Genomic DNA, 15,709 nt, shown 5'->3' on the forward strand with positions numbered 1-15,709 from the left:
CCCCCGGCCTTCACCCTTCCACCCACCCTTCATCCACCCAGTATTTCATGACCCTAAACCCACCCGCCCCGCGGATATAACCGCGGGGACTGCGGGTTAGGAGTCAACCCGTGCAACAATAATTCACGAACGCATCCACACACATGCACACACACACACACACACCAGTGGAGGCTGCTGAGGGGAGGGCGGCTCATAATAATGGCCAGAACAGAGTAAGTGGAATGACATCAAACATATAGAAACCATGTGTTTGATGTACACTGCTCAAAAAAATAAAGGGAACACTTAAACAACACAATGTAACTCCAAGTCAATCACACTTCTGTGAAATCAAACTGTCCACTTAGGAAGCAACACTGATTGACAATAAATTTCACATGCTGTTGTGGAAATTTGGTGGAAATTATAGGCATTTAGCAAGACACCCCCAATAAAGGAGTGGTTCTGCAGGTGGGGACCACAGACCACTTCTCTATGCTTCCTGGCTGATGTTTTGGTCACTTTTGAATGCTGGCGGTGCTTTCACTCTAGTGGTAGCATGAGACGGAGTCTACAACCCACACAAGTGGCTCAGGTAGTGCAGCTCATCCAGGATGGCACATCAATGCGAGATGTGGCAAGAAGGTTTGCTGTGTCTGTCAGTGTAGTGTCCAGAGCATGGAGGCTCTACCAGGAGACAGGCCAGTACATCAGGAGACGTGGAGGAGGCCGTAGGAGGGCAACAACCCAGCAGCAGGACCACTACCTCTGCCTTTGTGCACGGAGGAGCAGGAGGAGCACTGCCAGAGCCCTGCAAAATGAACTCCAGCAGGCCACAAATGTGCATGTGTCTGCTCAAACGGTCAGAAACAGACTCCATGAGGGTGGTATGAGGGCCCGACGTCCACAGGTGGGGGTTGTGCTTACAGCCCAACACTGTGCAGGACGTTTGGCATTTGCCAGAGTACACCAAGATTGGCAAATTCGCCACTGGTGCCCTGTGCTCTTCACAGATGGAAGCAGGTTCACACTGAGCACATGTGACAGACGTGACAGAGTCTGGAGACGCCTTGGAAAACGTTCTGCTGCCTGTAACATCCTCCAGCATGACCGGTTTGGCGGTGGGTCAGTCATGGTGTGGGGTGGCATTTCTTTGGGGGGCCGCACAGCCCTCCATGTGCTCGCCAGAGGTAGCCTGACTGCCATTAGGTACCGAGATGAGATCCTCAGACCCCTTGTGAGACCATATGCTGGTGTGGTTGGCCCTGGGTTCCTCCTAATGCAAGACAATGCTAGACCTCAGGTGGCTGGAGTGTGTCAGCAGTTCCTGCAAGAGGAAGGCATTGATGCTATGGACTGGCCCGCCCGTTCCCCAGACCTGAATCCAATTGAGCACATCATGTCTCGCTCCATTCACCAACGCCACGTTGCACCACAGACTGTCCAGGAGTTGGCGGATGCTTTAGTCCAGGTCTGGGAGGAGATCCCTCAGGAGACCATCCGCCATCTCATCAGGAGCATGCCCAGGCGTTGTAGGGAGGTCATACAGGCACGTGGAGGCCACACACACTACTGAGCCTCATTTGGACTTGTTTTAAGGACGTTACATCAAAGTTGGATCAGCCTGTAGTGTGGTTTTCCACTTTAATTTTGAGTGTGACTCCAAATCCAGACCTCCATGGGTTGATAAATTTGATTTCCATTGATTTATTTTTGTGTGATTTTGTTGTCAGCACATTCAACTATGTAAAGAAAAAAGTATTTAATAAGAATATTTCATTCATTCAGATCTAGGATGTTATTTTAGTGTTCCCACTAAAGGGTTTCCATTCCACCAATTCCGCTCCATCCTTTACCACGAGCAAGTCCTCCCCAATTAAAGTACCACCAACCTCCTGTGGCACACACACCGATCTGTGTTGAAATAGTTGACTCTGTGGTGAGCTCACTCTGACCCCTAGTGGTGTCTGCTGGAACAGCACCCTGTCCTCCACACAACACTGGGGCTGTTCCAGGTCCTCTTTTTTGCAGTCATGCTGCACATATTAGAATATTTCTGTATCGTAGCAATCTTGGTTCATGAGCTGTTAAACTCTCTCACACCGTCTTTCTCCACCCCCCCCCCCCTCTCTCTTTCACTTTCTCTTTCTCTCTCTCCCTCTCTCCCTGCCTCTCTCCCTCTGTCTCTCTCTATCTCTCAGGTGAAGAGTGTGAATCTGTCAGAGGGAGAGCAGCTGTCAATCAGAGGGGTGGATGAGGGTGGGGCCTTGCTAGTTCTGGCCAATCACACGCTTCTGGTGGAGGGTCAGGTGATCCGCAGTCCGACCAATACCATCTCAGTATACTACCGCTCCTTGCCTGAGGGGGGCATGGGCATGTTCCAGCTGCACTACCAGAGTGAGTACATGCATGCACACACACACAAACACACACACAAACACACACACACACACACACACACACACACACACACACACACACACACACACACACACACACACACACTCTTTCATGTTTTGAAATCAAAGCCTTCATTAAGTCCTCAGGTGCTGTTGATTCTCTGTCTACCTGATCTGTTAATTGCCTCCCCACTTAATCTCATTTTGTAATCAATTAGCGCTGTGACTGGATGTGTCATATCAATTAGCTGATTGGAACTCTGATTCATTGGTTCATTGGTTCATCTCATCTCAGCCCTTTGATAGTGTAGATGTGTGTGCACATGATTGTGTGGTTGTTTGTATGTTTCACCTGTAATGTCTCCCTTTCTCATCTCACCCCTGTGATCTCTCCGGCTGCAGTCAGAGAGTACACTTAAAAGACACACCCTATCCCCTCAGCCCTCAAATTAAGTGGACACATCTGATGACGTATCATGACGTCTGACGAGTATACACTTGCAGAGCGAGGGAGGAAGGAATGTATTTTAAATGGACCACCCTTGGCTGGAAATTCGTCACTCCTTCATCCCGCGATGATTGTGTTTTCAGCCACCAGTAGCTTGGGGGTGCTTTATATGCGCTACAGTCAATTATGAGTGCATGTCTACTTACATTAAATATATAATTATTCATTTACGCCTACTGTATGATCGCTAGCAAATTCATTAGCTAACTAACGTTAGCCTGCCTAGCTGGAACATGTTTTATTTCTACAATTTCCAAAAGATAACCAAACAACACACATTTACATTTTATGAGACGTGTTGGTGCCGTCACGTGCATTAGTAGCACACTTCCTACATCCGACGTGAACATAATTGTTCACTCGCCAACTCGACTAAAAACGAGGGCTGAGGGTCTTGCGTTGCAAACTTCCTTTGCATGGCTAATCATTTGGACCTTCCTCCAGGATTCCCCCAAGGGCATAAGGCGGGTAAGTGGACGAGGGTGTGTCTTTTATGAGTATGAACCGCAACCTCTGTGTCAGTTCAGATGTGACAGGGCTGGACAAAGATGGTGGATAAATTAAGATAGTTCACTCGTTTACCATTGAAAAAAAATTGGTCAGTTCCGGTCTGCTTAGCGGGGTAGTTCTCCCATAGATGCCAATGCAATAGCTTATTTCGTTGACTGTAATGTAACCAGAAGAAATTAGGGAGTGAGGTGCCTCGCTTCCTTCTGCGTCTCTGGATAGATTAAGTCAACATGGCATGAAAACCATATCTATTATTCTGGCCTGTCTTCTCCATGATCTATTATCCTGTCCTGTCCTCTATCTATTATTCTGGCCTTTATCTTTATTCTGGCCTGTCCAGTCATCTCAGATCAAATTAGAACAGGAAGCCAACTGTGGAACAGAATAGCATAAAATATGATGGGAGAGAATGACAGAATGGAAATCTCTGTCTCTCCCTCTCTCATTCTCCCCTCCTCCCTGCCCCTCTCCCCCTGACAGTATTCCGTCTGAGCTGTGCCCTGCCGAGGAGGCCTCATTTTGGGGAGGTGTCAGTGCTGGACCTGCTGCCAGGGGGCACTGCCCGCTTCCACTGCCATATGGGATACCACCTGCAGGGGGCAGTGGCGCTCACCTGCCTCAATGCATCTCTGCCTGTCTGGAGCAGCAAGGAGCCCAGCTGTAGAGGTAGGGAGGAGAGGGAGAGACACATGCAGATGCAGGGACACACACATACATATTCACACACACACACACACATCTCAATGCCCTGCTGCTGTCTGGAGCAACAACATGCCCAGCTGCAGAGCTGGGGAGACACAAACACACACACACACATATAATCATCACCTCTCTCCCTCCATAGCACTATGTGGGGGCTCAGTGAAGAACGCTACAGTAGGGAGGGTCCTGTCTCCCTCTCCCCGCCTGGGGCCCGACGCCACCCAGGACCGTTCCTGCTCCTGGTCCATGGAGGCCCCCACAGCACAGAGACTACACCTGCACCTGGAGAGACTGGCCCTTGGACCCACCGAAAGGTCAGAGAGAGAGGGAATGTGTTTGATCTTTGAATGTGTAAACTATAATTGTGCTGTAATCAACTTTGGAAATGGATCAAATCTTCAAGTTGTTTATAGGTCTGCATATCGCAACAATCTGGGACCCATAAAGTGTTCCAATGAAATTTCTCCCCCCAGACTTGTGTTATGGAGCGGTCTGGACGCTGGGTCTGTGGTGCTGTTTGACTCGGGGCGGGGTGGTCCAATACCGTTTGAAGGGGTGATCAGTGAGGGTCCAGCAGTCAGGGTACAGTTCATCACTGACCAACCTAACCACAATACAGGCTTCAACATCCGCTATGAGGGTAAGAGCACACAAACCAGATGAAACATTTCATCATATTCCCCAACCTTTCTGTCTAACCTCCTCTCTCTCGCTCTCATTTCTCCTCTCCCATCTCTCTCTCTCTCTCTCTCTCTGCCTCTCTGCCTCTCTGCTCTCTCATTTCTCCTCTCCCATCTCTCTCTCTCTCTCTCTCTCTCTCTCTCTCTCTCTCTCTCTCTCTCTCTCTCTCTCTCTCTCTCTCTCTCTCTGCCTCTCTGCTCTCTCATTTCTCCTCTCCCATCTCTCTCTCTCTCTCTCTCTCTCTCTCTCTCTGCCTCTCTGCTCTCTCATTTCTCCTCTCCCATCTCTCTCTCTCTCTCTCTCTCTCTCTCTCTCTCTCTCTCTCTCTCTCTCTCTCTCTCTCTCTCTCTCTCTGCAGCGTTTAAGCGTGGCCATTGTTATGAGCCCTACCTGCAGAATGGTAACTTCAGCACCACTGACCAGGCCTACGGTGTTGGCGCTGTGGTGCAGTTCAGCTGTGATACTGGTCACTCTCTGGAGCAGGGGCCGCCAGTCATAGAGTGTATCAATGCCAGAGACCCCTACTGGAACGACACGGAACCACTCTGCAAAGGTGTGTGTGTTGGGAGGGTTGTATATTTGTGCGTGTTGGGAGGGTTGTATATTTGTGTGTGTGTCTGTAAAATCCTATGGTGCCATTTTCTTTCACATTGAGAGAGTTCTGATGTCAAGCTGTGAGGCGTATCTTTAATGATACAATTTGACAACAGAGTTTGATGTGAAAATATACAGTTCCTTTTTTATTTTGTATTTTTAAATTGGGATATCTCCCCCCTCTCACTCTCTCCTCTCCCTCCGTTTCCAGCCCTGTGTGGGGGAGACCTAGCAGGTCCTGGGGGTGTGATCCTGTCTCCCAACTGGCCAGAGTGGTACGGAGAGGGAGAGGACTGCAGCTGGAGGATACATGTAGGGGAGGACAAATGCGTGCTGCTCGACGTACAGCTGTGAGATATATATATATATACACACACACACACACACACACACACACATTAAGATTAGTTCCAACCAAAATGTGACTTTTAACCCCTCCAAAAGACATACACACTAGAGATCTTCACGGATCCAGCTGTACCCGAATACCGAGACCCAGAATTCTAAGTAATGTCACGGGTCTGGGTTGGATCTGATATGATTGCCACGGGTATCGGGGAAGGCCTATGTGTCATTTTAAATTACTCGTCCGGAAGGATCCAAACAGATCCGAATGCGACTGCTGCAGAAGAGAGATAAATTGGATCATTTTATACTGCTGCTCTTGCTTTTCGTGAGAGTGGCGCGTAATAGCTTGTTGTTGTTGTCAGCCAATCAGAAGTCATCAAAGCGGCAATGGGCTACAGTGATAGAGCCTCCGGGTTGGGCAAAAGTGAGGAAATATCTAATCAATGGGAGGATGGAATTAAAATGATGGTATGAAAAGTTAAAGGAGAAGCTACAACGACCGGGAGCCAAAAGGTAGGCTGCTACTTCATATTCTGAATGGAGTTGTTGTTGTTTGTAGGCTAACTGTCATCTCTTCCTCCCTGTTCCCGTGTCACTCGCTCACACTCACAGTAGCCTAAACACACAGCCCGGCCCCTGCTAGAGCGTCCGTCACTTCTCTCTACCTCACACTTTATCTGCTCCGGTTAATAAAGTCTCTTCAAAATGGACTTTTCTGCTGCTTCCCTCACTCGGACCGGGTCCGGATCCAACCAGGTCTATGCGGAATGGGTCTAGTTGTCCTCGGATCCATTCAGAACGGGTCTCTCTCTCTCTCTCTCTAAATATATATTTATGCATATCAGGTCGGATGGGAAATCTCCATGTCCATGTCTAAACGGCCTCTAACAAACACACGTTTTGGCGAAGTTTGGGGGGCTGCCACACTGGGCGCTGTTGTGGGGGGGGGGGGGGTTTAAGTGCATTTCGGCAGGCAATGGCACCTAGGATTTGATATGTCCCGCCAGATTTCTCTGGTCGGGACCTGGGATTTGAACTGGCAACCCTCCGGCCACTGGTTCGCCTCTACAACCACTAGGCTACCTGCCTGCCACATACAATCTGCCACATACACACACCTGTCAGATTTCTGATGGTAATAGGTTGTCAAAGTAGCCAGATGTTACTGAGGTCATCAAGCTCCCAGCATTCCATCTGACTCATCCAACGTTTAGTCTCTGACACGTCACCCCTTTACCTCACACTGAGTCAGTGGCCATTTTTTTTTTTGCATGACAATCTTGGTGGGGCAAACTGTGAAACCGGTGAAGCAGCGACCTATTACTCAACAGTACATTAAATGTTAGGGCCGACATAAAGCTGTCCCGGCGGCTGAGCTTTCTTTTCAGCACCGTGAATCCACCTGCTACACCTGGCTATCAGAGGAGACTCGTCTGGCAGCAAAACTGTTCATTCAGCCTCATTTACTGCCTTTTGAAGAAAAACAAAACAGCTGAACCAGCTGACTTTCTTCAATAAATACGGTTTCTACTGACTCCTCGTGGATTTGTGTAACTCGATAAGAACCGGCCCCTCCTTCAATAACAACGAATGCCAACATGACTTTTGAACCACACGCAAACATTATTACATTTATGTTCAGTAAATTCATCATGTTGGTTCTCGTATCGTTAACACTTCGCTCGAAGTATGATCAAGTGCACGTGGTTTGTTTCTGCCTTGTGTACTTTTAATTAGGACGCTGCCACGATTGGAGGTCTGCTGGTTGGATTCTTCTTCTTTGCCCTGCACACGAAGAGACAACACACATGATGTTAACCCTTGGCGAAGTCACAGCTCTCAGGCACCTCGCTAGCGGAAGGTCAGGCAAAAGAGAACAATAAGGGGGTACGGAAATACAGATAACCCGCGATGGGCCAAACCAAAATATACAAAACTTTTACAATCACGTGGATGTACAATATAGATATGAAAAAGTGTTTGTACACCAAAAACTAACATTAGCTATGCAGCTGTAATTATATTTTTTTTAAACACACTGAATTATTATTATTATTATCAAATTATTAACATCCCCTCTTGACTTGGCCTATTTGAATTGGACCTCGTGTGCAACTTGGTGCATAATCTAGGGGAACAACATCACACTGCGACACATGCAAAGCAGCTGCGCCGGGGTAGGCCTTCGTTCAGCACATTCCAAATGGACAGCGACAGAAATCCAGGTAGACATCAGTACAGATCAATTCAGCAAGATGTTGAGTAACTTAACTTTACTCTTAATGAAGTCACCCCAGAGAAAGAAAGAGGGGGGGGGGGGGGGTATTCAGCGGTTATGTGGTCTGAAAAGGAAGGGAAACACAATCCCAAAGATCCACTTATAGACATTATACTGACGCACAGACGGCGCAATGTGAACTGGAATTACATGGGTTCATTACTGACATTTTTGTGTAATACAAATATTTAAATGTGAAGAGACGGTCAACATGGTTACAGACCACTAACGGTTCTGGGGGGGGGGGGAGTTTTGGACCCCCTTGTGGCCCCCCTAAATGTGGAGTATGAAATAATTTTTACATAACACATTTTTGCTATCATTCTTTTTTACATCCGTTATTAGACAGTGGCAACGATGATGATTATGAACATGGTCTTTTGCCTGCTAATGCCTGCAATGCAGTGAAGAAAACGATATGACAACAATAACGTCTAATGTAACTGGTCCCTCTAACAGTACAACTGGCCCCAGCTTGGCCCCCCCAGTTGAAATGGTCTAGAACCGCCACTGTTACAGACCCAACAACATTATATAGTATCCCCTCCTTTTGGAGAAAAGTATATGAGCTCTTTATAATACGCAAAGTAAGCAAAACAATTAAATACATAATTCTAACATTGCCTAAAATGATTAATAAGATACTAATGAGATAGACCTATATACTGTAAGCAATATAATAATTGAGATGTACAAACTATGGCATAAGGGAGAGATGAGTGGATAAGAGGCAAGCCGCAATTTCGTCATGAGCGGGCTGAGATGGACGTAGCCTGTATGCCTATTCGTTTAGCCACCCAATTTCATGGGTGCTATAATTCGGGCGAGCACGTACCTATTCTCTTCCGTTTGTCGGTTGTGAAGGTCATGGCTGTCCTATATGCTTTGTCTGGCTGAGTCACAACGTTTGATTTCCCCAGTACTCTACGTTTAACAGCGTTGGTCTATATGTGATGCACAATTCTCGTGTTTTGAGACCCTTTCAGGCAGATGTTTTAAATCCGCAGTCAAATGACCCGGTGGCCTCATGGGTGGGATGTTATAAATACATCTTATATTTTCTTTATGTTTAGTACCAGTCAAACGTTTGGACACACCTACTCATTCCAGGGATTTTCTTTCCCTACAGTGTAGAATAATAGTGTAGACATCAAAACTATGAAATAACATATATGGAATCATGTAGTAACCAAAAAAGTGTCAAACAAATCAAAGTATATTTTATATGAGATTCTTCAAAGTAGCCACCCTTTCCCTTGATGACAGCTTTGCACCGCTACTGACTGGTACTGTATATAAACTCAACATCTTTTTTGAAGCCCATAACCATTTGTGTGAGGTGTATACTTTTGTTTCAAAGCAGATTTGTTTAAGACTACCAAGAAACACTGTATGACCCTGATTTGGTGCACTGCAGTAAAAAGTTAAACCCAGACTTGGACCACACACCCACTCCACCGAATAGCAGGCAGGGAAAGCAAAATAGTGATTACCTTGCGACACTCACAGTTAGCCACTGCTTCATTCCAAACCACTCATTGTGTCACACCCCGATCTGTTTCACCTGTCTTTGTCTCCACCCCCCTCCAGGTGTCACCCATCTTCCCCATTATCCCCAGTGTATTTATACCTGTGTTTTCAGTTTGTCTGTTGACAGCTTGTCTTGTTTGCTCAAGGCAACCAGCATTTTGTGTCTCAGCGCCTGCTTTTTCCAGTTTCTCCTTTCTCGCCCTCCTGGTTTTGACCCTTGCCTGTCCTGACTCCGAGCCCACTCTGCCTGCCCCTGAGCCTGCCTGTCGACCTGGACCTTTGCCCCACCTCAGGTTTACTGACCCCTGCCTGCCTTGACCTGTCTATCGCCTGCCCCTGTTGGAACATTAAACTATTGTTACTCGACGTGGTCTGCATCTGGGTCTTACCTTCATACCTGATACATTGTTGAATTTATGATTTCCGACTTGATTTGTATTAAATGCTTATGTCCAATGGCCGATGAGCCATCTTCATATGACAAGGCCTGAAAAGCATTGCCAGTAGATTGTCGATGTGATTCATGATGACTGCTTATCTTGCAAGCCAGCCAAGATTTTGAAAGTATGATGTCCAATCAAAGCTACGAGAGAGAAACTCTGCAAAAAAAAGAAACGTCCCTTGTTCAGGATCCTGTCTTTCAAAGATAATTCGTACAAATCGAAATGACTTCACAGATCTTCATTGTAAAGGGTTTAAACACTGTTTCCCATGCTTGTTCAATGAACCATAAACAATTAATGAACATGCACCTGTGGAACGATCGTTAAGACACTAGCAGCTTACAGATTTTAGGGAATTAAGGTCACAGTCATGAAAACTTAGGACACTAAAGAGACCTTTCTACTGACTCTGACAAACACCAAAAGAAAGATACCCAGGGAGGAGGCATGAGGACTGCAGATGTGGCCAGGGCAATAAATTGCAATGTCCGTACTGTGAGACGCCTGAGACAGCACTACAGGGAGACAGGACAGACAGCTGATCGTCCTCGCTGTGGCAGACCACGTGTAACAACACCTGCACAGGATCGGTACATCCGAACATCACACCTGCGGGACAGGTACAGGATGGCAACAACAACTGCCCGAGTTACACCAGGAATGCACAATCCCTACATCAGTGCTCAGACTGTCCGCAATAAGCTGAGAGAGGCTGGACTGAGCTTGTAGGCCTTTGTAAGTCACCAGACATCACCGGCAACAACGTCAACCATGGGCACAAATCCACCGTTGCTGGACCAGACAGGACTGGAAAAAAGTGCTCTTCTTTGACAAGTCGCGGTTTTGTCTCACCAGGGGTGATGGTCGGATTCGTGTTTATCGGCGAAGGAATGAGCATTACACCGAGGCCTGTACTCTGGAGCGGGATTGATTTGGAGGTGGAGGGTCCGTCATGGTCTGGGGCGGTGTGTCACAGCATCATCGGACTGAGCTTGTTGTCATTGCAGGCAATCTCAACGCTGTGCATTACAGGGAAGACATCCTCCTCCCTCATGTGTTGCCCTTCCTGCAGGCTCATCCTGACATGACCCTCCAGCATGACAATGCCACCAGCCATACTGCTCGTTCTGTGCGTGATTTCCTGCAAGACAGGAATGTCAGTGTTCTGCCATGGCCAGCAAATAGCCCGGATCTCAATCCCATTGAGCATGTCTGGGACTTGTTGGATCGAATGGTGAGGGCTAGGGCCATTCCCCCCATAAATGTCCGGGAACTTGCAGGTGCCTTGGTGGAAGAGTGGGGTAACATCTCACAGCAAGAACTGGCAAATCTGGTGCAATCCATGAGGAGGAGATGCACTGCAGTACTTAATGCAGCTGGTGGCCACACCAGATCCTGACTGTTACTTTTGATTTTTAATGTGTCCCTTTGTTCAGGGACACATTATTCTATTTATGTTAGTCACACTGTGGAACTTATGTCTCTGTTGTTGAATCTTGTTATGTTCATACAAATATTTACACGTTAAGTTTGCTGTAAATAAACACAGTTGACAGTGAGAGGCCGTTTCTTTTTTTGCTGAGTTTATAGCGTGATTTGACGTCATTTTTGTCTGTGGCCAATGACCTTGAGCCTTCTTGGACAGGCAATTCTACTGTAAATCTATGGTAGGGCTGCAGGGGGGCTTGATCGTCCTAGCTCTCCCGCAGATTCTGCGGTGATGTGATGTCCCCGTGAGTGACAGAACTGATGGGGTCATGATAGGGGCTGCACCAAATGTTTGATGTATTATAATAATTGATTATAATAGGTTGTATTAATAGAAGGGGAGGGACTGTGGGACCCCTCCTCCTCTACATTTATAGGGTCCTAGACTACAGATTAACAATATACGGGTATATATTCATTGCGAGGTTTTAGAATTGTTCCACAGTTTTTTCTAAGTCTCTGCCTCTTATAAAGAAATGGGGGTCTGTGAGAAAGCATTTCAAAGACAAACAAAGAGCCCTGCAGGGGAGTGGAAGAGATACGAGGATAGTCAGACATACCTCTATAAATCAACTTGGGGGAGTAGAAGAGATAAGAGGCTAGTCAGACATACCTCTATAAATCAACTTGGGGGAGTGGAAGAGATACGAGGATAGTCAGACATACCTCTATAAATCAACTTGGAGGAGTGGAAGAGATACGAGGATAGTCAGACATACCTCTATAAATCAACTTGGGGGAGTGGAAGAGATACGAGGATAGTCAGACATACCTCTATAAATCAACTTGGAGGAGTGGAAGAGATACGAGGATAGTCAGACATACCTCTATAAATCAACTTGGAGGAGTGGAAGAGATACGAGGATAGTCAGACATACCTCTATAAATCAACTTGGGGGAGTGGAAGAGATACGAGGATAGTCAGACATACCTCTATAAATCAACTTGGGGGAGTGGAAGAGATACGAGGATAGTCAGACATACCTCTATAAATCAACTTGGAGGAGTGGAAGAGATACGAGGATAGTCAGACATACCTCTATAAATCAACTTGGAGGAGTGGAAGAGATACGAGGATAGTCAGACATACCTCTATAAATCAACTTGGGGGAGTGGAAGAGATACGAGGATAGTCAGACATACCTCTATAAATCAACTTGGGGGAGTAGAAGAGATACGAGGATAGTCAGACATACCTCTATAAATCAACTTGGGGGAGTAGAAGAGATACGAGGATAGTCAGACATACCTCTATAAATCAACTTGGGGGAGTAGAAGAGATACGAGGATAGTCAGACATACCTCTATAAATCAACTTGGGGGAGTAGAAGAGATACGAGGATAGTCAGACATACCTCTATAAATCAACTTGGGGGAGTGGAAGAGATACGAGGATAGTCAGATATACCTCTATAAATCAACTTGGAGGAGTGGAAGAGATACGAGGCTAGTCAGACATACCTCTATAAATCAACTTGGAGGAGTGGAAGAGATACGAGGATAGTCAGACATACCTCTATAAATCAACTTGGGGGAGTGGAAGAGATACGAGGATAGTCAGACATACCTCTATAAATCAACTTGGAGGAGTGGAAGAGATACGAGGATAGTCAGACATACCTCTATAAATCAACTTGGGGGAGTGGAAGAGATACGAGGATAGTCAGACATACCTCTATAAATCAACTTGGAGGAGTGGAAGAGATACGAGGCTAGTCAGACATACCTCTATAAATCAACTTGGGGGAGTGGAAGAGATACGAGGATAGTCAGACATACCTCTATAAATCAACTTGGGGGAGTGGAAGAGATACGAGGATAGTCAGACATACCTCTATAAATCAACTTGGGGGAGTGGAAGAGATACGAGGATAGTCAGACATACCTCTATAAATCAACTTGGAGGAGTGGACATTTCCTGCCTTAGAAGGCCTTAGAAAACACTGGAACTATTGTATCTCTTGCAAGTTTGTATAGCTGTGTATGCATGGGCTTGGTCTGAGGAGTAGCAGGTGACGACGTATGCAGTGACATCACAGGGGGTTGACTACGAGCAGGATAAAAGCAACTTGGACTTTTCCTACAGGGCGGAACTGTGATGTTTGATCTTCTGTCTACGGCTGTGTTTTGATGAAAATGGTTGTGGTTTATAAGGGCACCTTTTGAGTGTTCCTTATTTGTTAAGTAAAAAAAAAAACGGAGCACAGAAAAACGGAACCAACAGAACCCTGAGCCAATCACGGCTCAACTAGAGATAGACAATGCCAATGCACTGTGATCTCGCTGGCTGCCCCTCCACTACAGACGCCACTGAGCTAGGCTGAAACTGCTGCATCTTGGCGCTGCCTTACTCAAAGAAAGAGGCCAAGTTTGTCTGCTGCTTTTGATTAACTCAAGGTTGTTGTTTTTTACGTTGTTTGCTGAAATGACATGTGACACGAATGAATGCCAGAATGACATGCAAAACAGGGCAACTCTTTTGTTGTTGTTTAAACAGGTGGGATTAAAAACATGAATGATGAGTCGCCATTGCACGGAGTTTGCCATATGGTGCTGATACCATATACACTCATATCATGTGATTTGGGACGTGTTGAATGAGTCCAATTTAAATTCACAATGTTTATGGGCATGACAAAAGTAGGCTACTTATTGCCAAAGCAACGGGCAATTCCACAGTGCATAGTTGATTCAATCTCTAGTTGTTGAATCACACATTTTTCTAATGGTAATTTTGCCCTATCTCCCTGTCTCTCTCTCTCTCTCTCTCTCTCTCCCCCTCACTTCAGTTTGAACCTGAGTGACAGTGACATGTTGACCATCCTGGACGGTGATGAAGTCACCACCCATATCCTGGGCCAGTACGTGGGCGGAGCCGGGCCCTTCAAGATACAGTCCACGACCCCTGACCTCACCGTGACCTTCCACTCCGACCCTGCCGGCCTCGTCTTCGGCAAGGGAGAGGGCTTCATCATCAACTACATGGGTAAGAGGGGTGGGGGAGAGAGAGAAGAGAAGCAGAGAGGGAGGGAAGGAGAAGTAACAAAATGAATTGATAAGAGACGGTAGCCAACATTGGAGGAATAGACGACTCGGATATATGCCTAGTCGGCAGCCGAGTTGAAACGGAGAGTCAGTGAAAGATAGATAGAGAGATAAAGAGGAGGCTGAGGAAATGAGAGAGACAGTGTAATGTCCCAGACTCTGTCTTTCTGTCTCCTCTCCCTTTTCTCTTCCTCCGCTTTACCCTCCTTTCGCTCTCTCTCTCTCTCTCTCTCTCTCTCTCTCTCTGCCCTTATTCAATCACATCCTATTTGTCTCACCGTCCCACTTGGCCTGTATGCGTGCGGATAAACACACACATACACAAACGCAATTATTTGGAATGCTCTCCACGTTCACACGAGGAAACACAAACATGCAATCGCATTAGAATATGCACACTCAATCATTCTATATGTACACTGTACACACCCGCACTTGTATACACTTCTTTCACCAGAAATTTAGAACGACATGCCTGCAGAAATACATCTGCAACCCTTATTTTGTATGTGAGAATACATTTATGTAAATCACAATAAGCATTTCTAAATGTTTGTTTGTGTGTCTCCACAGAGGTCTCCCGTAACGACTCGTGTCCGGACCTGCCGGAGATCCAGAATGGCTGGAAGACCACGTCCCATACTGCCCTGGTGCGGGGCGCTCGCATCACCTACCAGTGTGACCCAGGCTACGACCTGGTTGGACGAGAGACTCTTACCTGTCAGCTAGACCTCACCTGGAGCACACAGCCCCCCTTCTGCGAGAAGAGTGAGTTAACTAGGGTGGTTGGGGGAGGGTGTGTGTGTGTGTGTGTGTGTGTGATTGAGAGTTCTTGCCTAGTGCAAACCCCACTCTGACACCCATTCTCTTCTCTCTCTCTCTCTCTCTCTCCTTCCCCCCTCCCCTCTCTTCAGTAATGTATTGTTCAGATCCGGGTCACGTGGAACACTCTACCAGGTCACTGTCCGACCCGAAACTCCTGGTGGGGACCACCATCCAGTACAGCTGCTACCCCGGCTTCATCCTGCAGGGCGGTGCCACACTCACCTGCTACGGACGAGAGCCTGGCACCCCTGTCTGGACGTCCAAACTACCCCACTGTGTCTGTGAGTACCTGTGTGTATGCATGCGTGCGTAAGTGAATGGATGAGTTTGTGCTACAGTTGGAGTGGGGTAAGTTGAGCCACCTTAGATTCTAGGA

The 15,709-nt window shown here is 46.8% G+C and overlaps 1 protein-coding gene across 1 annotated transcript in view; it reads left to right on the forward strand.

Moving 5' to 3' along the window:
- Nucleotides 1-15,709, forward strand: part of LOC110509318 (seizure 6-like protein) — a 48,228-nt gene that overhangs the window by 28,025 nt on the left and 4,494 nt on the right. The window contains exons 4-12 of the mRNA XM_036967954.2: nucleotides 2,184-2,379; nucleotides 3,880-4,065; nucleotides 4,244-4,415; nucleotides 4,575-4,741; nucleotides 5,141-5,335; nucleotides 5,588-5,726; nucleotides 14,253-14,449; nucleotides 15,082-15,276; nucleotides 15,423-15,614. Of these exons, the coding sequence (XP_036823849.2) occupies nucleotides 2,184-2,379; nucleotides 3,880-4,065; nucleotides 4,244-4,415; nucleotides 4,575-4,741; nucleotides 5,141-5,335; nucleotides 5,588-5,726; nucleotides 14,253-14,449; nucleotides 15,082-15,276; nucleotides 15,423-15,614 (1,639 nt within the window). The remainder of the gene's footprint in view (nucleotides 1-2,183; nucleotides 2,380-3,879; nucleotides 4,066-4,243; nucleotides 4,416-4,574; nucleotides 4,742-5,140; nucleotides 5,336-5,587; nucleotides 5,727-14,252; nucleotides 14,450-15,081; nucleotides 15,277-15,422; nucleotides 15,615-15,709) is intronic.

Source organism: Oncorhynchus mykiss, chromosome 29, assembly GCF_057628025.1.
Source record: "Oncorhynchus mykiss isolate SJ-2025 chromosome 29, ASM5762802v1, whole genome shotgun sequence".
Lineage (NCBI taxonomy): Eukaryota > Metazoa > Chordata > Actinopteri > Salmoniformes > Salmonidae > Oncorhynchus > Oncorhynchus mykiss.